This window comes from Ostrea edulis, chromosome 7 (assembly GCF_947568905.1).
Source record: "Ostrea edulis chromosome 7, xbOstEdul1.1, whole genome shotgun sequence".
NCBI lineage: Eukaryota > Metazoa > Mollusca > Bivalvia > Ostreida > Ostreidae > Ostrea > Ostrea edulis.
Genome location: NC_079170.1, coordinates 25,265,199 through 25,291,339, shown reverse-complemented (window position 1 = coordinate 25,291,339; position 26,141 = coordinate 25,265,199). Strand labels below are relative to the sequence as shown.

At 35.7% G+C, this 26,141-nt stretch overlaps 3 protein-coding genes across 4 annotated transcripts in view; 1 reads left to right on the top strand and 2 right to left on the bottom strand.

The window, feature by feature from the left end:
- The window catches only part of LOC125656545 (uncharacterized), a 185,434-nt gene that overhangs the window by 118,854 nt on the left and 40,439 nt on the right, over positions 1-26,141 (top strand). The gene's annotated exons all lie outside the window — the stretch shown is intronic.
- Positions 983-15,732, bottom strand: LOC125656546 (cadherin-like and PC-esterase domain-containing protein 1). Of its 2 annotated transcripts, XM_056143773.1 has the most exons (10): positions 14,557-15,732; positions 14,276-14,302; positions 13,948-14,140; positions 13,256-13,424; positions 9,826-9,955; positions 6,606-6,963; positions 6,413-6,514; positions 4,766-4,853; positions 3,890-4,036; positions 983-2,236 (listed from the first exon to the last, which is right to left on the bottom strand). In XM_056143773.1, exons 1-10 carry the CDS (start codon positions 14,624-14,626, stop codon positions 2,129-2,131), a joined length of 1,392 nt encoding a protein of 463 aa, XP_055999748.1. In that variant the 5' UTR covers positions 14,627-15,732; the 3' UTR covers positions 983-2,128. The 2 variants fall into 2 exon arrangements, with proteins under 2 accessions (XP_055999748.1, XP_055999747.1); XM_056143772.1 differs by having other exon boundaries at positions 983-4,036.
- On the bottom strand, positions 17,601-21,500 carry LOC130047959 (uncharacterized). The gene is made up of 3 exons (XM_056143779.1): positions 20,399-21,500; positions 19,331-19,387; positions 17,601-18,165 (listed from the first exon to the last, which is right to left on the bottom strand). Exons 1-3 carry the CDS (start codon positions 20,447-20,449, stop codon positions 17,974-17,976), a joined length of 300 nt encoding a protein of 99 aa, XP_055999754.1. The 5' UTR covers positions 20,450-21,500; the 3' UTR covers positions 17,601-17,973.

Genomic DNA, 26,141 nt, shown 5'->3' with positions numbered 1-26,141 from the left:
AGGGTTATTGATTCGTTACCTCGCAATAACCCTTGACATGTGACGATGATCTAATTCGTTATAACGAGTCTGTACTGTATCTCATTATAACGAGTTAGTTATCTCGTTATAGCGAATTAATATCGTTATAACTAGATAACCGAGATACTGACTTGTTATAACGAGATAATTAAAAACAGGCTTAGACTACATATCAATCCGCCAAATAAGTAATATATATACTAGATAGAAGACAGATATCTGTCTGGCACAGAAAATTATCACTAAATGTACTTCATTTTGAATGCATGTCTTTATCAATTTATTTCTTTTAGAAATGTAAATTCCCGCTGACCAAACTAAGAACAACTAGTTTGGATTTATATCACAAAAGTTTGAGTATCAAGTATTTTCAAAATAAATTAAAATCCTTGCTGGACTCGAAAGAGCGATCTACAGATCAGCAGTCGCCATGTTTTTCTCTTTTTGCAGTTGATATGTTAATCAACTGAGCTACCCAGCATTGTATTTATATTTAAATACAAATATTGCTGATATTCACACCCATTTTTTCATTCATGTTTTAAAAGAAAGTCAACCATTATTATGACGATGTAGTGTACTTCCTTGAAACCAGTCCTGGTGAAAAATCGATTGTTTTTCTTTAACATAAGAACCTACATATATTCAATGAAAATCATTTAGATTGTCTCACTAATTTTGGGTTAACTAGATCCTTAGTACCTCTTGCTTGTCTTAAGAGGCGACTAAATGGGGTGGTCCTTCGATGAGACCGTAAAAACCGAGGACCCGGGTCACAACAGGTGTGGCACAATAAATATCCCTTCCTCCTCAGAGGTCGTAAACGCCAGGCATATGCCTAAATTTTGCAGTCCTTCACCGGCAATGGTGACGTCTCCATCAATGTTAGATTATCGAAAGGGACGTTAAACTATATACGATCAATCGTTTAACTTCGTTTAAACAACAATGCAGATCGAAATTGAATTTCTGAAAACATTTTATTAAACTTTCATAAATGTTAACAAATGTATATTTAAATACAGAGTATTTTGTTCTTTGAAATGTTCATACAAGGCATACATGAGTAGTTAATCAAACACTGTTGTAGCTGTGATTAATCTATTACATAATGAACCCGATAATATCTGTATCTAGTATGTTCAATACAGGACACACGTACCTCACAGAAATATAATGATACCCATTAACAAATGAACACAAATGGACAAGCTCTACACCAGTAAAACAGAATTACAGAAACAGATTTAGCCATAGTTTTTGTCTTTAACGTAGTCAACAACACAAAATATCAAATGTTTTATTACATTATCAGTGCCAGTCAATATTTGTGTGTAATCTCAAGCTGCATCAAACATATACCTCATATATAACACCTCTCACAAACAATACAAATACCTCATATATAACACCTCTCACAAACAATACATATACCTCATATATAACACCTCTCACAAACAACACATGTACTTCATATATAAACCTTCTCACAAACAATACATATACCTCATATATAAACCCTCTCACAAACAACACATGTACCTCATATATAACCCCTCTCACAAACAATACATATACCTCATATATAACACCTCTCACAAACAATACATATACCTCATATATAACACCTCTCACAAACAACACATGTACCTCATATATAACACCTCTCACAAACAATACATATACCTCATATATAACCCCTCTCACAAACAATACATATACCTCATATATAAAACCCCTCACAAACAATACACATACCTCATATATAACACCTCTCACAAACAACACATGTACCTCATATATAAACCCTCTCACAAACAATACATATACCTCATATATTAGCCCTCTCACAAACAATACATATACATTGTTTAACTGCTTTTCCTTTGTAGTTGAGTATTTCATATAATATGATATATCTTAGTGTACATGTATATGTCATAGTAAACTTGAATGACAACATAACATGTAGAGGATAGCTGCTAGGAAATCACACCTATGTTTCTTACTTCTCTAGTAAATATTTACTGGATGGCATCTGAACCCTGGACAATATTAACAGACAGACAGACTGAGAGGTGTATATTTGTCCTTGATCCTGTCTTTTTCATGTCCTACATATGCTGTTGATAATCATTTGTGAGTAGACTGCATTGATTTCACCTTCAACATGGTAAATCGGTCTACTGAGGCCGCTATTCTTCATCTCTGCTAACTGCAAGTACAATATTGTCTAATTGTTCTTCACTTCATTAATGACAGAGCACAACATAAAAGTTGTAATTCATTTCATATTAACATATCTTACATCTCATAGAGAAGAATTGTGTGAATGAAAGTATATTACATGAATGTTACCACTTTTCACAATATAATAATTACAGTCATCGTGTATGAACATTGTATAGCAAAGACAACTTTAACACAAACTGCTTCTTTACTAAAAATTAAAAAACAACTCATTGACTTTTAACCTTAAAATGCATGATTTTACAGTTGTACAGAGAAGCAATTCGGCATTTTCTATTTTTGAAATTTTCACAATAATCAAGTACTAGAATGCTACTGTGAGTAAATTTTCCAACTTTTTTCTCTGGGACTTAAACTCAACAAAACTAAATTTACATACATTGTAAGAGTTTAAACGTTGTACATCCTATATTATTTTTCAAGAAGTTTTTTGGTTTTCGATCAGAAAATTTAATCTTATTCATATTTAAGTATTTCCAGCCATATCCGATTATAAAAATGGTACTGTTGATAGGAGAATTTGCAAGAATTTCATAACAAGAGACCCATGGGCCACATCTCTCACCTGAGCCACCTTGACCTTGCTGTTGTTTAAGGTCAACACCAAAGTATAACAAGGTCTTGCCATAAAGAATTCAAAACATGAAAGACGTACCTTAAATAATGCAGGAGTTATTATAAAGGTCAGTTTTTTAAAAGTAGGTCAAACTCCAAAGTCAAAAAGATCAAACATTATTGTGTTGCAAATGTCTTGCCATAAAAAATATCTACATGTACCTAAAATAGATCCTGATATACATATACTTATCTTAAAAGTAGGTCAAACTCAGACTTCAAGGTTCAAAGACATGATATGAAATAAAAGATTTTGCAAAAAGAAATTTATATATATTAAGACATGAAAGATCTACCTTAGGTAGTTCAGGACATACTGAATAGATAAGATTTTTAGTAAAAGTAGGTCAAACTTCCAGTTTAAGGTCACAAGATCAGAAAACATTAGATCACATGAAATGCTTTGTCGTAAGGGACATATACACAAAATATGAAAGCCCTAGCTTAGGTTCTTGAGAAGATTTTTAACAGGTTTTCCCTATTTTGGCCCTACCCTACCCCCAGAGGCCATGAATTGAACAAACTTGAATCTGCACTATGTCAGGACACTTTCATATAAATTTCAACAACTGGCCCTGTGGTTCTTAAGAAGATGTTTAATGATTCCACCCTATTTTTGCATTATTTTCCCAATGAAGGGAGCATGGCCCTTCATTTGAACAGACTTGAATCCCCTTCACCTAGGGATGCTTTGTGCAAAGTTGGGTTGCCTGCTGATTCTGGAAAAAAAATTTAAAATAATTTTTCAGTGTATTTTTACTATTTTACCATTATCTCCCCTTGGAGAAGGGCATTGCTCTTCACTTAAACAAACTTAAATTCCCTTCATCCATGAACGCTTTTTGCCAAGATTCGTTGAAATTGGTCCAGTGGTTCTGGAGAAGAAGTTGAAAATGCGAAAAGTTGACAGATGGACGGACAACAGGTAATCAGAAAATGCCCACTTGAGTTTACAGGTCAAGTGAGCTAAAAACCTCTGAAATCCGAAGACTACTATACTTACCTTATGAAAATGGCAAGCACATTTCCCCTGTAAAAAATCTTTAAATCTGGCCATTGTCATTTTAAATGTTTTGATGAATTCAAAACCCAGCTTTTTGCCATGTCTTTCTAATTCCTCTTCTCTCAGTAAAACTTTCTGCAAGTCTGCCTACCAATAAAAAGTAGAAAATAGACTTTTAAAACTACATTAAATACCTAGCAACTCTATTTACAAAATGTGTGTGTGTGTGGGGGGGGGGTTGTTTTTGTTTTTTACATCTACATGTACCGTGGTTTAAATTTCAAACAAAAGTACCGCAAAAGTTACATTATATGCCCGTTGGACAGAGATGACAAAATTTCAGTGCAATATCTATGATCCATAATGAGAAAAAGTCCACGAAACTATTTTATCTACTTTTAGCCCTAAAGTAGGTCATGGTGCACCAATCCAGCTGAAATGCAAACTGGACTTGTATTTTTCCGAGAGGAAACTTATGACTAAATTTCAGGGCAATTGAATCCGTAATAAAAAATACTTTTAGCCCTAAAGTAGGTCATGGTGCACCAATGCAACTGAATCTCACACTTACAATTCTTGAAGGAGAAATAGTGACCAAATTTCAACATTGTACATGCATCTGTTATGGTAAAAAGTCCGAAAAACATGACCTCGGACAGATATACAGACGTCTGATGACTGGCATATAAATATTATCCCAGTCATTAGCATATTCTGTAAATCTAAACAAAGCAAATTTTTTAAAATTAGACTTCCATTGTAATAACCCTGACCCTAAAAAAGGAACAAGTTTTTAACTTCCAATGGATGCATTTATAGTACAAATTCTATCTTAAATACATCGTCGTTTTCGCTCTGATATGTAATTGGACTTACTTCTGGTAAGTAGTGGACACCATTTACATGCTGATGGAATCCGGACCCCAATCCTTTGATGATGAGTTTAATGTGAGATAAATTTTCCCTGAAAATGTCAAAGTACTCTTACTGTGAACAAATTTTTTTTTACATTACAGAAATATTGAAGAATATTCACTTGAACACAAATAAACTTTTCGAGTTATCATCCGGAAACAAATTGTTGACACCCAACCGCCCGCATCACCAAACCAATAGCCGAGTTCAACTTCGTTGCAACTCGGCTAAAAATCCCAATATGTTAACTCTCTCTATTTCTCCAAAAATATGTTTTGAACTTGTCACCAGTAGCTCAGTGGTAGAGCATTTGCTTCATAACCAGGTCATGAGTTCAAGCCCTGCTTGTGCAATGGCCTCATTAAACCCAAGATGTTAACATACGAGGGTTGTCCCAATAAGTTGTAGACAATGTTAATAACTCGTTTATTTGTTAGAAAAAATATTAATTTTCTTTTGTTATTTAAATTAAAGCATCATTTTGGAGTTTTGTTTACAAAGTTTCCTATCTTTTTTCATAATGACATAGAACACAAATAAAAAACATGATCATAGCTGTCGGCGCACAAACTTCATCTTCATCAATTACATGACGTTATTTACCCTCAGGATTTTGCGATCGTTATTTTCTTTTTGATGGCCTTCCCATTTTCAGTTTGTATGTCATTCCCTTTACAAATATCTTGTGCCATTTAAACACTAATGCACCGCTTACATTCTGGTGATCTGATGTGCTTTCCATCTCGTGTTTTCTTTGAGCAATGGCTACATAATATTTTTTCGTGTGCCAAGAATGCCATTGACGTTGTCATATCGCGAAATTTTCATTACAGGTACGTTTATAAATGTCATCACTTCTCTGCCGTTTATAACGTCCTGCGGTCGTAAAACCAATATATTACGTAGAAAACATCACTGATTCCATTGATATAAATTTGAATGCGATATATTTAATATGAAACTATTTGCTTTCATCCAAATCTGTGGTACAAAGAAAATATCTACTTATTTTTGTACACGCGCCAACAATGCAGATAGATATCTTTTTATTCAGTAACATCCCTTCTTCTATTACTTATTTCAAATTATATAATTTTTGTTTAGAATAACTAAAAGTTTCCTCATGTAAAAAATCTTTTGGATTTGATGCGTATTTCGAAAATTATTAACATTATCTACGACTTTTTGGGACAACCCTCGTATGTATTTCCTTTGTCAATTGTTCTGCATTTAAAAGTGAGAGTAATGGCTCTATCAGACATGATCTTAAAAACATAGGTCACATGTCATGGCAGGTGCTGCTACTTTAAAGAATTTAACCCTCACTGCTACAACCCTGATCACCAAGCATCTGTCTAACTTTGTGGTACTCCACCTACAGCTGGTGACGACTCAATATAAGTCAACATTTCTCAAAGGGACGTCAAACAAACAAAGAAACTAATAGGTTACAAATCAGCGATTTACAAACTAGAGTAGCTGTAAATACAAAACGCTTGTTTACGGTCTATGTTCACTGTACACAACTGAATTTCTAATGTACATGCACATTCTTCCTTTATGATCCCATGATATGTGTTCTTTAAAGCTAAGATGAAGATATGATACCTCTTTAAAGCTTTGACGATGAGATCTAAATGCTGACTAGCCAACCAATGAACTCCACCAACTACCAGCACTGTTCTGTTGTCATCAGTTAAAGGTTGTGTCCTAAATTTAAAGTCAAATTTGTCTACATAAGTCTGCAGCACTTAATGACACATTAACATTATATAACAGCATACTTATCACTTTTACATACCATTTGATGAGCTGATATATTGCCTTGTCAAATGCAGGTCTGTGATTGGTAGGTAACCAGAATTGTGGGTAATATGTGTAGCTGAGATCAGTCTGGTTGCCATTGATACTTTTATAGAGTTTGAGGTTATGAGTTTTGTCCCATTCCGTAATAGAACCGTTAATCTTCTCCAGAATGTAATGCATGATTCCCCGATTGGTTGAGTCCCCTATAAAAAGCAACTTTCGGCCCCTGAAGCAGGTGCTGATGTCGAGGTCATTCAAATGTTTGGATTGGCAGACTTCTGGCTGCCACATGGCACTCCTCCAGTGACATGAGTTGGGATTTTTACAGTCTTCACACGGAACAAACCACGAAGCTAAGAGTAAAACAGACTTATTTCCTACTGCTGCCAGATCAATGGTAACATACAAAATATAGCAACACAACCTCACATTGGGTCAAATCCTGTCTGGCGCATTTCATACTGATTGTTAGGTCATTTTGGCACACTGATTTTGACTATGGATGGCTCCGTTTATCTTATCAAGATATAGGGCTCAGTGCAGGTGTGACCGGTCGACAGGGGATGCTTACTCTTCCTAGGCACCTGATCCCACCTCTGGTATATCCAGGGGTCTGTGTTTGCCCAACTCTCTACTTTGTATTCCTTATAGCAGTTATGAGATTGATCACTGTTCGTTATCTTCACCTTTCATAAATCTTACAGTTATTTTCATTATCTAAAATTAGAATCCAGAATTTGATCTGTTCAACACTGTAAAAACTTAAAACATTTAATTTCATAAACAAACAGTTGTAAAAAACTACATGCGTATATCATAATACATAGGGCTGCAAAGGGTACCCGAAATAACCGTAAACCGCGGTTCATGTTGTTCGGGTCGGGTTCGGTTCCATTTCTCCGTATTTCGGTTCGGGTTTAGTTTTAATAATAGAATCATTATAAGAAATCCTCAAAGGTGGCAGTATTTGATCAATTGTTAAATGATGGCATTGTGGACAAAACTGTAAATAATGACAGTATATTTAAGATATGTCAGACGCATTGAAAATACGCTACAGGATCAACATCGTCAATGATAAAACATTGAAAGCATGGATGGATAGTATTTACTGCGTAAAAATGGTCAATTGTATGTAACATTTCAGTGTTTGATAAATTGAAAACAATCCCTATGCAACAGTTTTAGTAGAAAGTAAACTGAACAAGCACATTCACAGATACATATATACCTCAAACATGAAACAGACTATAGTATTTTCTGCATGAAATTGGTAAATTGTATGTAACATTTCAGTGTTTGATAAATTGAACACAATCCCTATGCAGCATTAGGATTTAAATATGGCATTTTGAAATAGAAAGATGCCCCCTCAATTTTTTTTCACGATAATCAAGACTTCTTTCAAAGTTGGCCAGGGTCCAAATCTAAGGACGATAACTCTTTCTTACTGTTTCTTATTTAGGCTTTATTAGCTGATGGCAGTAGGTAAATAATCCATTGATACGTAGATCTATATATTGCAAAAACAAACAAAAGGTACTGCTCAATAAGAATACCCCCCCCCCTACCCCAATCTCAAAAAGGGTGTTGTTAATAGGTATAAAATAGGTATAAATTACCTCTTTCCTGAATGTAAAAATATGGTATGCCTTTGTAGAAGAAAATGGAAGATATAGTCCGAACACAAATCTATGGTATAAACCTATAATTTTGACCTTGAGATCAAAGGTCAAGGTCATAAAGGGGTCATGAATGTACATGACACATAGTCTCATGGTGATACACTCATGTCTTATGGTATGACTATGTCAAAACCCTATAATCAATTTTGACCTTGAGATCAAAGTTCAAGGTCATATAGAGGTCATGAAGGTACCCGACACATCGTCTCATAGTGATACACTCATGTGTCAAATATGGTATGCCTATGTCAAAGAACAAAGAAGTCATGGCCCTGACATGAATCCATTGTAAAAACCTTTAATTTTGACCTTGAGGACAAGGTCATATGGAGGTCATGAAGGTCCCCGACACATCGTCTCATGGTGATACACTCATGTGTCAAATATAGTATGCCAATGTCAAAGAACAAAGAACTTATGGACCGGACACGAATCCATTGTAAAAAACCTTTAATTTTGACCTTAAGGTCAAGGGTCAAGGTCATATAGAGGACATGAAGGTACTCAACACATCGTCTCATGGTGATCCACCTGTGTGCCAAATATGGTATGCCTATGTCAAAGAACAAAGATTGTTATGGCCCAGACACGAATTTGCACAGACAGACGGACAGACAGTGATTCCTATATACCCCTCAGAACTTTGTTCGGGGGGGGGGGTATAAAAATATAAAAACTCCAGCTAGATTCAAACACATTATCTACAGATTGGCAGTCATACAAGTTAACCACTGAGCTATCCAGTTATGAATAATACAAGGACAAGGAATGCATTGCAAATATTTATTTTCTCTCATGTGTTTCAAAAGAAAGTCAGTCATTATGACAATGAGTTATCACTCTTTAATAATAAGATGTATCGCAATTAATATCAACTGAAATTTTATTTCAATCTTTAAATGGAGAAGATATATGTGGACCACAAATCATTGGTAATTAAACAAGCATTCTGATAGTATTGTATATAGCAATACATAGTTCCCTACCGGAGGCAAAAATTATTGGACCACAACAATATTCGAAGGTCATTATCAGACCAAGATTATGGTAAAAGGGAAGATTGGGAAATCAGGATAGGAATAGTTGGAAATTAACTACTATTCAGGTACAATGACTAGACCAGGAAAACTTCAAAATCAATCTGTAACTTGTTATGACAAAGCAATCATCATGACATACAGAATATGAAATGAATATGTGTAAGCACATCAAAATAAGTTAGGAATACTGACAATTCATGCTATTTTTCTAAGTCTAAGGGTCATAATTTAGTGAAAAATCAACGGACCGAGACGAAATTCAAACTTGATCTGTAACTTTTTAAGGGAAAGCAATGTACCAAATATCAAATGAATATCTCCAAGCACATCAAAAAAAGTCCGAAAAACTGATTTGCAAGACTGACTGACAGACAGACAGATAGATGGAGCACAATCCTAAAGTCCCCTTTGACTTCATCGGTAGGGGACTAAAAAGTAGCAACTACAACTCAGCAATTAAAGCTTGGGCAATATGTATGAGGGAAATTACCTTGCCGATAATCAGACTGATGACAGACAGGAAGTTGATCTCTGTGCTTCAGATAGAGTCTCCAGGATCTGTATTTGGTTACTGCAGTCAGTCCACAACTTTCTCTTGGAGAGTACTTCAGCTCACAATCCTAACAGAAATGTATTGATAACAAACAACTCAACTTATTGACATACAGGATGACTTAAGCTTCTCCACGTAAGGTGGCTCATCACTACACCTTGAAAGAGTTCATCAAATCAGCATGAAATAATTCAATCATGAAAGATATGTGATAAGTACACATGTCAAAAAGGCAAGCAACATGCAATTTTGGAGAAAGAGACATCATTTTCCAAAAAATAATTTCAATAAATAAAAACAGAAGACACTGGTGGATTTGAAGTTGGGATCTGTGGGTCAGTCACCCGATACTTTTTCCACTTAACTGTATAGATATACAAACAATACGATCGATACAAGTAATTTCACATAACATTTGAATCGCCGTCTGGTGACATTGTGTCATATAATGAATAGGTCTTGATGTAGTGGGCTACATTAACGTCCCATATTCATGTAACAACATTTCATCATCACCTGCATACAGTAATTATATCTCAAACGATTCGATATGTGAGAGCACGTTCTCTGTATGATCAGTTTTTAAATTGAGGCAGGCTACTGACAAACAAGTTGATGTTACAGCGGTTTCAACAGTCTCTTTTGAAGTCAGCATTTTACAAATCCTACAGTTGTTTAATAAATACAACCTGTCGTTTGGTCGAATATTCTCTGACGTGCTTCAGACCAATTGTTAAACCGTTCTTTATATACTGATTTTGACTACGAATAACTCCGTTTACCTGATCATGATAAAGGGCTTACCATAGGTGTGACCAGTCAACAAGGGATGCTTTCTACTCCTAAGCACCCGATCTCACGTCTGTTGAGTCCAGGAGTCAAAGTTTCCCCAATTCTTAATTTTGCGTTCTTTATAGGAATTACAAGATTGATCACTGTTCATTATCTTCACTTTTTCATTGTATCATAAAGATATTAAACAAATTATTTATCCATGTAAAAATGGATACTTTTAATATTTCACTACCATAACAGTTTCAACTTTATAGAAGCAATATTTCAAATTTATAATTGACACAATTAAATATCACTGACTTTAAAAAAGCACTTAAATGGATGAAACTTCATGATAGATAACCCAGTGATCTGCATCCACAACAACAAACCTATTCACAAAGTCATTATAGATTATTGACATGGATATGAGATAATCTCATTTAACTGAGTGAATAGCATTATACAATAGGACTTAACTTGGTACAAACTAACTTATTTTAAGAAAGTCAGCATCAGGAGGAGTCAACTAGTATTGCAACTTCCTCTTCCTCTTTACATCCCACTCAAGTGGAAGCAATAACAGCATGTTAACAATCAAGGCCAATCCAATGCCACCAAAGAGGAAAAGAGATGGGGGAATGGTTTCTCCAGCCCGGGGCAGAGGACAAAAAAGGTCTCGCAATAACACCAGGCAGCAAAAGCTTGGAGTTGAAGCAAGAGATAATCATCCCCCCTTCCAGGTCCAGGAATCCTCAGAGCGCGTGCCGGGGAGTGAGGCTGCATCAGATTTGGGGGAATTTGGGCCTGCCAACTTTGGTAATATTGACAACTCAGATTTTTCTCTAGATTCAGATTTTTCTGACTTCACTCCTGTACCAGAAGTTAGCTATTTTGATAATGTAGGTCAACACATCTCTTTGAAACTTAAGCAAAAAATTTGGAATGGGCAATTTATTGATTTAGGTTTGCTGTTGTAATCAGCAAAAGAGATTGACTATAGTTTGGGGGGCCAAGGTGAAATTAAAATCAGGGATGGAAAACTCTGCACTGTCAGGTCTAATGTGGGTTCACACCTGACAACTGAAAAGTGGACTAATAGGGATGGAAAACTCTGCACTGTCAGGTCTAATGTGGGTTCACACCTGACAACTGAAAAGTGGACTAATGCCTTCATGATTTACATGAGTGTTATGTTGGAAAAATATAGAGCTCGGGCCAAGGAGTTTTTAAAATACATGCGAGACATCAGATTAGCTGCCACTAGATCGCAAGGCTGGTACAAATATGATGAGCAATACCGTCTCCGCAAAGCCAGCCATCCTGAATCCTCCTGGGGTATTATCAGTCAGGAATTTTGGCTACTATATGTGACCGGCCAAAGTTCATTTGAAAGTTAAACTCATTTCGTAATACTAAACAATTTTCAGGTGAGAGCAGCACATCTGTTACCCAATATTGCTAAGGCAAGGTTAATAAGGCCATTACAAAATTTGTTACGTCTGAAGTTAATTAGCTTGTATTGTTCATGACAAAATATCAATGTTCATCAAACCAGTTTATTCAGGATGACGCAACTCATTGCTGAAAATGCAAACGAGGCCTACTTAAATTATATACAGGGTGGTTTGGAATTTATTTTGGGGGGAAAGGACAAAATTTTCCCTCCTCAATAGTTTGCAGGATCTTGTCATTTCTGGTGGGTTCCTATAACTTGTCATTAATTTAGTAGATAGATATTATCTAAGCAATTTTGGTGGGGAACATCATATTGATGTTTGTGGCGGGGTCAAGGGAGACATCATTCCTGTACAAGCTTAACCTGTTGTCTCTGCCCATCTGCATCAAAGCATGAAGGATGTCTCATGGCTGTGTATATTAACATGGAAGTTAAATGCCATTGAGCAAATGTTTGGAATAACTGGAAACTGCTTGGGGTCTGCAGCATTTCAGTGCTCAGACCCCCTCTACCTCTATAAAAGGAGGAAAGGCTACAGGCTGGTTGGTGTTAAAGTTCTAAACCAGGTAGCAAGCCAGAGACAGTGTGTAAAAGCTGTGCAGCTTGTGGGCCTAGCCACCATGCGTGTCAGGCATGGGGTTCCATGGCACTCGCACCTAAGCGAGGCCACTAGTTTGCCCTTTGGTTTATGGTATCCTAGTTGTCTCCCTTGACTCCTACTAAATTTTGCGGCCAGTATCATCCAACACTGTGTGTATTGTGTTTTTATGATGTCATTGCTCAATAAATTCATGTAAAGTACAAATTGGTGTTTTCAATTCTCACAAGTGGCTGAAAGATAATTCAATAACATTGTGAAAAGGCAGACAAAGCATATGCAACTATCATTGGCTGCAATCTTCAATTAAATGGTTAGGCCTGCAAAGTTATGTATTTAATAATATAATACTTCAATGAGCATTTTTCTAGCCAAAAATAAATCATTTTCATCATACTGCTTCACTTATCAATGCAGTGTGTTCCCAAAAAATTGATTGATAACAGAAAGTGACATCAACGTTTGACCTTGAGGACAGCAGAGGTCTTTCTTCTCTAGCGTGTACTATATTCTTTATCAGTATTTAAAATCCTTACCTGTGTCAGATGACAGACTCGTAGAGAGGGGCGAAATTGGGGGATTCCCCTTTCTTGTCGCCAAATCAAAATAAGGTACGTGTTGATGAACTTTGGTTCTCTATTGGACTTCATAACTACGTGGATCTTAACACTGTTCTCTCCCAGACCGAGGGTGTACGTCATAGAGCTACAAAATAAAACGTAGCGAACTCTTATAACATACATAGCGAAGTCTTATAACATCTACACTGTTCTCTCCTAGACCGAGGGTGTACGTCATAGAGCTACAAAATAAAACGTAGTGAAGTCTTCTAACATTTACACTGTTCTCTCCTAGACCGAGGGTGTACGTCATAGAGCTACAAAATAAAACGTAGTGAAGTCTTATAACATCAACACTGCTCTCTCCTAGACCGAGGGTGTACGTCATAGAGCTACAAAATAAAACGTAGCGAAGTCTTCTAACATCTACACTGTTTCCTCCTAGACCGAGGGTGTACGTCATAGAGCTACAAAATAAAACGTAGTGAAGTCTTCTAACATCTACACTATTCTCTCCTAGACCGAGGGTGTACGTCATAGAGCTACAAAATAAAACGTGTAGTGAAGTATCATAACATCTACACTGTTCTCTCCTTTACCAAGGAGATAGGTAGTGAGTGCGTTTGTTTGTTTGCACTTTATTTTGAGCAAGCAATTTACATGCTTACCTTTCATCTCCATCAGAAGTATGGAATCTTGCTGTAGTGTTACAGTGTTTGGTTCTTGCAGTTACAGAGAAGACAATCGTGTTATAGTCTGTCTGCGCTTTGTATGTGGTGTGATGGGGGTCAAATTCTGGGGTCAGCTGGAGAGAGGGAGGAGTTAGGGTGATCTGGGACAGTAGTGGTAAGTCCTGCAGATCTATAATCAATATAAAATATGTAAAACAACAAAGTATAGGCATATCATTGTTAGCTATGAAAAATTTATATTCACTACACACTGGTACTTATGGACAGATTTCTCCTCAATTAAAGATAGAAAAACAACAAATACCTGTACTGCAGTTTGGGGATGACTTTCCTACAAAATACAATCAGAAACCTGTAGGTATAGATATTATACAAATCAAACTTATCAATCGCTACATAATTCAAATCAAATGACATTGTCAAGCAAGCAATTCTTATAATAATCGCCACAGCAGCATATGACACCTACAAAGGGTGATAAGTCTTATAATTAACTACAAAGGGTGATCAGTCTTATAATTACCTAAAGAGGGTGATGAATATGTCTCATAATTACCTAGAGGGGGTGACAAATCTTATAATTACCTAGAGAAGGTGACAGGTCTTCATCATTAAATTTCTCCTCTGGTATCTCTGCATCAAGCTTCCTTAACATACCGTATTTTGCCGAATATAATACGCACTTTTTTTAGAGAATATTTTTGTGCCAGAAAGGGGTGCGTATTATATACCACAATAGGTTTTTGACCTTTTTTTCAAGATGAAACTCGGCGATAAGTATAGTGTAATATTTCACTCAAAGACCAAGGCTTCGGATACTGTACGCCTTTTCACGTTCACCTATTTATTAAGTAGAAAATTCGACCTCAAGAAAATTACTACAGAAACGTAAAATTGCAGAAAATGTGATATATATACTTACAATATCTAAATAATTCAATTATCATGAAACAAACAGCCAATCAAATTGCATTGGATCTGACTATTCATTACATCGCATGCCGCCATTATTGAAAGCATGTGTACACAATAATGCCTTGACACGTGCTAAAATTGTTGGAAAATAATTTTGTCACTTGCTAAAAGTTTGTTTACTGTAAGTTTTATGGATAGGCCTAATTTTTAATGAAATACTTATTTGAATCTTTGAAATAACTATTCTTGCGTAAAAGCGTGTGTTTTACGAAGCCATTGTTGTGTACACTGCTTTTGTTAGATACCCCCTCCGGGTAAAGAAATACCTAACAAAATTTTTTTTCACACATTTTAATAGTCATCGTAGTTAACGAGGAGTTGATAATTTGCATCTTTGTACCTACCATGGTGTGTTGATTACAGTAAAATAAGCGATAGTTTAATTGTTTAATTTTATTTTTATAACATCGGCTATTTGATTGATTTTAAGTTTCAACAAAGGAAATATCGAGTCAGTTAAGACTTTAATGCTACAAAATCTCGTGCTTTACTGAAATGAACAGGCTTGTCCGGGTTGATATTTCCCTGAAGATTCTCATTGAAGATTACCGCGATGTAGACCTCATCTCAAAAAGTTTGCAAATTATTGTGTATTGTTTAGAATTCATTATTTCTGCAAAAATATTAAGTGAAAATTAACACCAAGTATAAAATAAAGATTACCGCTTGGTCAAAATTTTTGCTGCGTATTATACACCTGAAGTGCGTTTTTTCACCAACTTTTAGGCTCAAAGTGGGGGGTGCGTATTAAACACCACTGCGTATTATATTCGGCAAAATACGGTATACCATCATAGCTCAGGTATCAGGTTACTGACTCGCAGATCTTGAGTTCAGATCTGTCCATACTTTGTATATTTTTTGAAAATCACGTTTTTTTTTAAATATCCAAAATGACAATTTTTCGCCTTTTTGAAACATGTACTCATTACATATCATCATATCTTTCAAGAGTAACTATTTTTGTGCTGATTTGATAAATTCGTTCAAGGCGTAGTGAGCCACCTCAATTCAGCTCCATCTCCAAATAATAATGAAAGGTAAACATCCTACTAAATTTATATTGTTCAGTTTCGTTACAAATAACATTCCGTTACATACGTACCTTTTGACAACAAGAATGGTCATTGGATGGAGGAATTCCTTGAGTTGAACAATATTCTGTCACTGCCTTTGGATGTGGCTTGCATACTTTGGGAGAGTAATTTTTTACCCATAGACCATCTAGGCTTGTGCATCGTCCAACAGAAACACCCAATTGACCTGCCTGAAAAATATTCTTGCAGTCGACGATAACATGTGGCAAAGTCAGACCTTGGGATTTGTGAATGGTCAAAGCAAAGGCTAATTGAATTGGATATTGCTGTCTTTGTGCAATGGTCCTACATTGTGATGGATCAAATACACTAAATGCCAGTTTCTTAAGCTTCACTACTTGATTTTCAAATTGCACACTCGGCCCATCATCTTCTAAAAGTACAACTTTTCCAAGCAATCCATTTACAAGAGAATGTGAAAGGTTCCTCAATAGCATTACTGGCACTCCAACCTTCAACACCAACTTCTTATTTGCTGTTATTTTCTGAAGGTACTTTTGATCCCCTTCATCTTCTGATGAATATGTCTTGAGCTCTCCTGTTGCTCTACTCAATTCATTGGCATTGTGACAGTCAACTTCAAAGTTTGTCCCAAATAGAACAGATCTGTCGGATGCTGTAGAGCTGGTTTTCAAAGGCCGATCTAACATATCCATTAGGTGATTTGTTCCAACACTTGGCTCACCTGCAAGACATTTATACATGTATGTAACTTATTGTAAGATTTCAAACAACAAAACATTACATGTAAATGAACAACTTCAAAAGATTGCTTTCAAAGGGAATATATTGAAGTGATTTCAATTTTGCAAGTTTGCGATCAGAGATTTATCTTCCAAGTGCAACTGTAATATAGCAATCTCATACATTGCAAACCCACATGTATATGAAATGCATAGCATATCCCAAGGGGTGTATCGTAATAACAGTGTAAATTAGTTTTCATTGTCAGACCTGAATAAATCCAGTAAGGTAGATTTAGAATTTTGTGTTAAAATTAGTTTCTGACATAGCCAGTTTATTATGTTAAAGGTTATTATCCATCTAAAAGAAGAGCTCTGTAAGGCAGGCCATACCCCTTCCAATGGATGTCTGCAAGTTTGTGATATTGACCTTAAATCTTCCAACCACCAAAACAATAGGGTTCTTCCTCTCTTGAGTCCCATGGGGATCTGGGTTAGAATAGGTCTTAAGTACACCTTGCTTGTTGTAAGAAGCCAACTAAATGGGGTGGTCCTTCGGATGAGACCGCAAAAACTGAGGCCCTGTGTCACAGCAGGTGTGGCACGATAAAGATCCCTCCATGCTCAATGGCCATAAGCGCTGAGCATAGGCCTAAATTTTTCAGCCCTTCACCAGCATTGGTGATACATGTATCTCCATATGAGTGAAATATTCTCCAGCCAGACGTTAAACAATATACAATTCTCTCTTGGTTACAAAGCTACATGTATGTGAAGTATAAACTCAATTGAGCTGAAGAGTGTCTACAAACTCAATGTTACACACACTTACAAGAACTGTCCTGATACAATATCCCCATTTGCAATAATTTACTGCAACAACAACATTAAAATGACCCAAAAATGTAATAATTAGAGTTAACAGTATTATTGACTACTGTATCATGTCATATCGCAAAACCAGATCATGATATACACGTACTTTGTATCACATTGTGAGGTAACTTAAGATACTCAAGCTTACTGCAAATTCATTTCACTAGTGAATATTTTTAGAAATCAATTGCCTTTTACATACATGTATATAACAATAAAATTGTTACAAATTTAAAACTGTCAGTAAATTCTTAAATTTAACCCATGTAAGGGTATACTACATACAAAACAAAGCTTACAAGCAAGTACCCTGTAGTTAAATATGTCTTACATGTACAACTTTGCATTTACTATAATTCACAAAGAAAAAGTTATAAACCTCTTGCTAGCTCATTTATGGCATTAATCAAGGAACTTTCTTTTTGTCGAATCACTGTTTTTAAATACAGGATGTGTGGAATGGTCTTTTCCCATACAGCAGACATGAATGCATGTTGCCCAGCATCCCTGTACAGATCATTTGGGACGGGGGGTAGTTGGAAAAAGTCTCCAAAACATACAACCTGCAATATATTAAAATATTCATTTAGATTAAATTTGGCAATGACTTAAATCTATCAATTTGTAAAAAAAAAATTCAAACAGAGGTATATAATATGAACAAGATGCCCATAACGCCTTTAACAGTCACCCGAGTACATTTAGTGCAAGGAACCAAACAAAATCCTCACCCTACTCCATATATCCACTCCACCCCCACAACTTTCAAATGAAATATAGCAATCATTCTAAATTTTGCACTACAATACATATCCATGTACCAAGACCAATTTCAACAAGCCCCTAACAAATCATGTAAAATTTTATACAACAGCATGAACTGGCAAAGCCTTCTTCATTAATTGTATAGAATTTTTCTACATTTTCTTTGTGTTTGCTAATTTGAGAAATCCATTTCCGCAAAATATTGAAAACAATAATTAAGTTATATGTTTATCATAATACATGTTCATAGCCATACTATATATATTTCTCACTTGACGATCCCTTAAAAAAATATTCCTTAAACTATCCTACATGCACAAAAACAAAATTCGACTTATGGGACATTCTGTTTGTTTGTTTGGAAGATCCATGTTAATGTACATGTATGTTCCAGATATGATAAATAATTTACACCTCCTTATCTTATCATTGGTCACAGTAGCCAAGTAGTAGAGAGTTTGCTTGTAACCAGGTAATGAGTTAGTTTGTGTCATGGCCATGAACTCCTGGAATGTAAACATAGGACACGATTGCTCCTTTGCAAAACGCTCAGGAGTTAAGAGGCGAGAATCACAGGTCTTACAGATACATCCTTAAAAATGGAGGTCCTGTGTCAGTAGGTGTTGAGTGCGAAGTATAGGTCTAAATTTGTTTTACTGAGTTCAATATTTTCGAAGGGACATAAAGCAAACAACCAAGCATTGTTTGAATTATTACAAATATTGCACAAAATCTTAATCAGGTATTATATAATGCAATGTGTAATCACCATTCTTTAATACATCCAATTCTCCAGTTCAGTTTTTAAGAAAAGCGACTGACCTACATGTACCTATTCAAAGCATACATTACTGAAACTTACTAACATTTGACATACTTTAATGTAATGGGGGTGAATGCAAGTCATATATTTTATACACCTCTCCATGAATATAGGTGTAAATTTTCTACTCATTATCTCACCTGCAATCCACCAAAGTAGAGGCTGGGATCACGCACCATTCGACATACAAACTCCAGCTACAATGATGATTAAATATGAAAAGTTGCAAGTTGATTTGATAAAATGCATACTTCATTGGCGTTGGTCAAACAGGAAATCACTTCAGCTACATCTATTGACAAACCAGACACAAGAGTGAATAATTCCGGAATAATCACAACATGCATCCTATATCTTTGAAAATCAACATGTTGATATTAAATGATGATATATTACGTTTGTAATGGCAATTTAGTCAATACATCTTAAATATCTTTTATTGTAAATCTGAAATAAACACAAAATAAATAGTCAGAAATACTTTTTTCATCCGGCAGATACCATTTGTGCATGCACATGTGCAGTGGCGGATTTAAGGGGGCGTAAATTTGACACCCCACCCTAAAATTTTCAAATTCAAGGTAAATCGAGGTCTCTTCTTTAGAAAAATGTAAGCAATAAAAGAAACAATAGATCTAATTTCTTCCACACTCAGAGAAATAAATTATAATTAATGATAAAATCTTTTTATTTAAATTGAAATTGAAATTACTTTCATTACTAGTTTTAACCTAGAAGTTTTTTTTCCTCTTTTCCAAAAACCTATAAAATGTGCGCCATTTTATTAAAATTCACACTATTGAAATTGACAGAAAAAAGTGAAAATGAATACATCAGGCAACATATTTCAAACTCTAGTATATAATTTGTAAAATCCAGGAGCTTCCAGGGGCTTTACTCACCCCCTAGGGCTTCGCCCTGGACCTACTGGGGGCCTTAAGGCGGCTCCCAGCCCCCCCCCCCCCCCCCGCCTCATGGAGTTGCCCCCCCTCCCCTAACTGCAAAACCTGGATCCGCCAAAGGCGTGGGGGAGGGGGGGGGGGCTAGTTGCAGGACACCCCTTTGAAGATGGGTGTACTCATTATTAACCGCATATAATAACAGACATGATTCAACTACGGTTATTTGATAATATATTAAAGAAAAACAATTAATAGTCTATAGACCTGGAATGATTTAAGCATTGAGTCAAGGTAGATTAAAAATACCTGTTCAAAGACCTTTTTGCTGATCATGCTTATCTCATCAATTATGAGCATTTGGCAGGTTTTAATCCTATATATTGTCTCCTCCGAAAGGATCTGTAGAAGATGTTGATATCCATACCTGCCGTCACCGAGTCCGGCCCAATGTAGTTAGAATAATCTAACTGTGTCTCGGGACAGGCCCTCACCACATCGGGTTAAATCGGGTCCGTAGGACATTATCATTTTAGCGATAGAACATTCTATCTAGGCCCAATGGTGAACAGTTGTCGCCTCCCCTAATGTACGTGCAGCTATTCCAGTACTGGCGGTCACGGCAATGTTCTTAGTAGGCTGGCTTCGAAGAATATATCTTATTAAAAAGGACTTCCCCGTGCCAGCCTGTCCTAGAACCACACAATTATGCCCATCCTTTATCATTTGCAGAGCTGCAAACTGCCCTGCATTTAGCGCCATTTTTGTTTTTCTTTTCCCGCACAAGCGTCAGAGAGACTAGACCAGAAAGGGAATTTCCATTTGCATAATGATGTCAACTTCCGTCCCTAGATCAGGAGTTATCGCATTTTGAGAAGCAGTAGACGATAGTTGATGCTTGATTAAATCTGATTAATGGACATTATTTCGAGTTTTCCATAACGATGCGAGAGATAATATATTGACAGAGTTGTTGCTAGATGGTAGGGTTCTAATTATTGTATTATATCGAACTTTTCGCCGAAATTTTCAAGCGATGCAGCTGGTAAAAACGAAACCCAAGATGGCGGCGTGGTATACCTTGTCAATATTATGTTTACAGGAAGAAAATTTTTTTTTATTATAGATATTTAAAACGTCAAGTGCCTGTGAGTAAAACTGTAGTCAGGTTTATTACCTGTCTGTCAGTGCTAGGAGACATCTATTTGATGTATTAAAATCTAAATCTGCTAACATTGGGTTACCTGTGAAAGTGTGGTTTTCTCCTGCCTTGTTTCGTTTCATCTGTTCTAATAGAAAACAATCTATGAAATCCCTTATATCCCTTTCGTCAAAACTTGCCCTGTGTTCATCAACGATCATTTTCTGAATCTCGAAGACTCGGGCAAAGTCACGCATAAATTTCTTGCATCCGAACAAATCACCAGGAAGATACTTCAGTATGGGGAAAGAGTTAATCGGAGACTGCAAGGTGTCCCCCTCAATAAAACCATTTAACAACCGGATAAGTTCCGAGGAAGTGGGATCCGAATGTTCGAACCTCTTACCAAATACAACCGTAGAAATACCGTTACCAATAGCCTTAGATATCAGAGGCCGGATATCAAAAGGCTTTCCGGAAAATTTGTCCACCTCTGTTAGGAAATATTCAACCTCTTCGAGAATTCTGTTCTGCATGTTCTTTTTCCCGAAACCCAAATGTCTGGGCGATGTTAGCCCAAAATGTATATGCTCTTTCCATAGGCTCCTGAACTGGAAAAAAATGCCTGGAGCAAATTATGTAAGTTATCAACGACTAACTCGCCGCAGTACAAGCTACAATGCCTTAGATATACATACATATAAGAATTTTTGGTAGTAAATGATGTACTGAATGCATGATGTAAAATAGATTTTGAAAAAAAATGCAATTTAGCATAAGTCCTAAATCCCTTGATTTTCAAATACATATGTATGTCTGAAGAAACGAAGAAATACAGCCGGTCACCCAGAATATCGCCTCTTTTTACGAGAAGTTCGCGCATTGTGTTGAAACCGCCGACAATGATCATGCGATGAGTTAAAATTCAAAGGCTGAATATGTCACCGTATTCCGTGTGTAGTTTCCTAAATAGAACAACGATCCATAGTAGACTGTTGATTAATGATTCACAATTAATCAATGATTCACAGTTAATTCAATATGATAGTCTAGAGATAAGAGCTATTCTGTGTAGGAGGTGCATTTAGTAGAACGTTGAATACGGGACAGAGTGGACCTACAGTCAATGAGGATGACAATAAAATGTATCAAACGCACCTTCTGTTTAAGTATATTAATAGCAATGTTTAGAATTATAGTATATTAATATCGGAAATACAAAATATTATCGAAAGAAGTATCAAAGTACATACATGTATGTACTAAAGTGAAAACATAAAAAGAATGTCAAATTAGACATGATCCGTACAAGCATCGGAATAATGTGATCTACCAAGAATTCCATATATTTAGTACACGGGCACTTGTTTCTGTAAATATAGAGGTCATAAGTCATTTAGAGAAACAAGTGCCTGTGATTTAGTTACTCTATTTAATTACTCCTGAATACTTATAATTTACTTAGATTGTGTATCAATCGGATTTGGGTGATGAAACTGTTTATGCGAAACTAACTGAGCACATTCGCTTGTGCAGTGATGGATTGTTGTCCTACCTCCGCATGTAAACAGTTTGTGTTTCGCCCCTTACTGTGTATGAGAGTTCACTACAGGGAAATAACTGAGCGTATCTTGCATATAAATCAACGATCCACAATTAATTAATGATTCAAGTCAATCATGAATCATGAGGCAATAAGTAATTCGCATATATCCACAGTTGATAAGTGATTCATAATTAATTAATGATCCACAGGTAATTAATTATTCATAATTGATAAGTGGTTCCCAGTTAACCAATAACAGTGCGACATTTAACTCTGGACACGACAAAAGTCCGGAGTTTCGCCAACCCTTTTATTAAGGATACAAATAAACCCTTTACAAAAAAAAGATGGGATTTTATGTCCACAAGACATGCACCAACATTTACACTTGTAACTATTGTAGTTTTTAAGATATTTCACCTGAAATCAAAAAATCCCATGGGATTTTGGAGGGATTTTTAATCCCACTTGGGGGATTTTCACTCCCACCAAAAATCCCATGGGAGAAAAAATATAATTTCTCCCATAGGATTTTAACTCCCATTTTTAAATTCAAAATGGGATACAATGTCCAATAGGAGGAAATATCCCATAATGAACATGAAATGGCAGTGAATATCCTATTTGAGCATGAATGGGAATAAATATCCCAAATAAAACACAGGATGGGGACTTTTATCCCATGCATATAGTAATAAAACAGAAAATTGTATCTTAAAGAGTGTTGTTTGTCATGATTCTTAAGAATGTACTTGCAAGCTAAGGAATGACATTAACTTTATATCTAGTAATTACACTCCTAAATTATGTAGACCTATGTACATGTGTTAATGGATAAATGTCTAAACAACATGAGAAATTAAATTATATTAGAGCTCTGCATTACTAAACTCTTTCCCATGCAATTTTAATTGTATACATATAACCCTATCACAAAAACATTAGAATAAAATTGAACGGTATTAAATTATGCAGTTAGAACACTAACTTATTTACATGCAGCTGTTCACATTCACTATTTACAACCCTTTACAGGTCGTCAGGTGTGAATATTCACAGGAACCGGTATTTTTGTCTGTAATAATAATAGTAGGCCCTATGGTACCATCCCCAATGAAAAAAATAACCCCAAAGGAACGGCACCATTTCTTACTCAAAATCCTAGATATTTAAAGTATTCGAAATGTTAACGTTGTTTATTTCAACTTTCAATATAGTTAGGAAGCTAATATTAAGTGAATAACGCTAAATATTACCGCAGATATCCATTGACTTCATTTACCTAATTAGTAGATCAACACCATACGTCTACCTAATAACTGGCGGTTCCGGGGGGGGGGGGGGGGGGGGGGTTAAACTGCAATATCAATACTTTGCTCTTGAAGAAGAAGAAGAAGAAGGGGGAAAAACCAAACAAATAAAAACTCTAAATAAGCAATGAAACATACGAGTAAAGATCATAGGAATTTATCACGTACAAAATCAACTCACGACTAAGTAGTGTCAGTGGCAACATTAACGGTCTGTATTCAATGATGAAGTTTGTTTATTAGAAATACACAATGACTGACCAGTGTTTTACGTTCAAGGGTAATGTCTATCTGGTCAAAATGGGCCGCTTGTCAATATTAGAAATTGAATTGTGCGAAGTAGGGGTGGGGTGTCGTTCTCGGTTATCCACCACTAAAGTTAATAAACATCATAACATCATATGATGAAGGCATGCCTTTATATATATATATATATATATATATATATATATATATATATATATATATAGTATTCAAAATGTTTATATTATATCTACATTTATTTTAACTTTCAATAAGTTAGAATGATAGGTGAGTACATGTACCGCTGTTATAGGCATCACCAGAATTAATTTAGCTAGTGGCGGATCCAGGGGGTTATTATAAGAAGTAGGTATAAAATCGTTGTAACGGTACATGTACTTTGCTTTTTGAACACTGATAAATAAATCAGATAATCCTGATATATAAATGTCCGAAATCATAGAAATGTATCACAATACAAAATCGTTGACTAAGTAGTGTCAATGGATTGATTTAAGGTTTCATGTCCAACGAAGCGTAACGATTATGATTTACGAGGGTAGATTGTTAATTAATTGGGAGTACACAATGACTGAACAGTGCTTTACATTCAATAGTCGTGTATATCTGGTCATTAAGTGGCTGGGGAAATAATTAGTACTATGCGTGAGGGATGGGAATGGGACGGGGGATCCGACCATTCGCCACTGAAGTTATAATTTGAAAAATAAACATCGTATAGTTAAATTCTTTTGCGTATACAAGGTATTCAAAATATTAACGTCATCTATTTTATCATCCAATGAAATTAAAATGATAAGACTGTTGTAACCACACAACTTGTGTAACTAATTAGTGGCGGATCTCGGGGTTAATACATTTGTAAGTAGACCTAAAAATTTGCGATAACATTGCTTTGCTTTATGAGTAAAATAGTCTACAATATTCATAAAACATTGATACACAAATGTCGAAAACCATAGAAGTTTATCACTATAAAATCGCTCGAGATGTTTAGAACACTTAGAGCCGAACTTCCCTAGAGTCGAGACGTCTGTTAACCGTTTATTCGGACACGCCTGTCATTGAAGTCTTTTCATCGGAGAAAGTACTTTGACTTGAGAATGAATACGATTGTAGAAGGGGGCTTGGTGTAAAAAGCGGAGGATGGAGGCTCCAAAATGGAGTGTCAAAGAGTGCAAGGGGTGGAGCCTCTTATGTCAATTTCAGCACATTTGCCTATTTTATCTGTCATTCAGTTTAAGACCCTAAAACCTACTCTCCATCTGTAATAAAGTGCCTGTCAGAATTAATTGCTGGATCTGCTGTCCCCAAAAAATCATTGCAAATAATTATGTGATGCATAACATTGACTAACTTCATCTGCAAATATATTTACATTGTAAAGCCTGTAATCGCACAATACATAGGGTATTTGAAAACCAAAAAAAAAAAAAAAAAAAAAAAAAAAAAAAAAAAAAAAAACAGAAAGAGATTCAGGAAAAAATAAATAATGTCCATTAGATATATCAAGAGCAGAGGGGTCAGAACATGGTTCACCTCAAAAATAAGTTTAGATGATCTCTCCCTTAGCAGTTAATTGTTTGCTTTTCAGCTATTTGATACCTAATTAAATCTGTCAAGACTTCATGGGTTACTGTGGGATAGCAGCAGTGGGACATAAATCTTATCAAGTTTAGATGTTAACATCTGTTGTCTAACAAGCACACATTGTACGTTCCCTTTTGTTTTTGATATCTAAAGGTTATTATTTTTTTTGCTGAATCTCATGTTGATGTTTCTTGATCTTTT

Excerpts from the sequence above, each read along its gene's own strand:
- LOC125656546 (XM_056143772.1), bottom strand. The coding sequence starts at position 14,626 with ATGTTAAGGAAGCTTGATGCAGAGATACCAGAGGAGAAATTTAATGAT. Across the intron at positions 13,425-13,947 it reads ACTTCTGATGGAGATGAAAG|CTCTATGACGTACACCCTCG; the intron begins GTAAGCATGTAA and ends TTTATTTTGTAG. Across the intron at positions 9,956-13,255 it reads GAGTCTGTCATCTGACACAG|GATTGTGAGCTGAAGTACTC; the intron begins GTAAGGATTTTA and ends CATTTCTGTTAG.
- LOC130047959 (XM_056143779.1), bottom strand. The coding sequence starts at position 20,449 with ATGCTCATAATTGATGAGATAAGCATGATCAGCAAAAAGGTCTTTGAA. Across the intron at positions 19,388-20,398 it reads GCAAAAAGGTCTTTGAACAG|CTGGAGTTTGTATGTCGAAT; the intron begins GTATTTTTAATC and ends TCATCATTGTAG. Across the intron at positions 18,166-19,330 it reads TCTACTTTGGTGGATTGCAG|GTTGTATGTTTTGGAGACTT; the intron begins GTGAGATAATGA and ends AATATATTGCAG.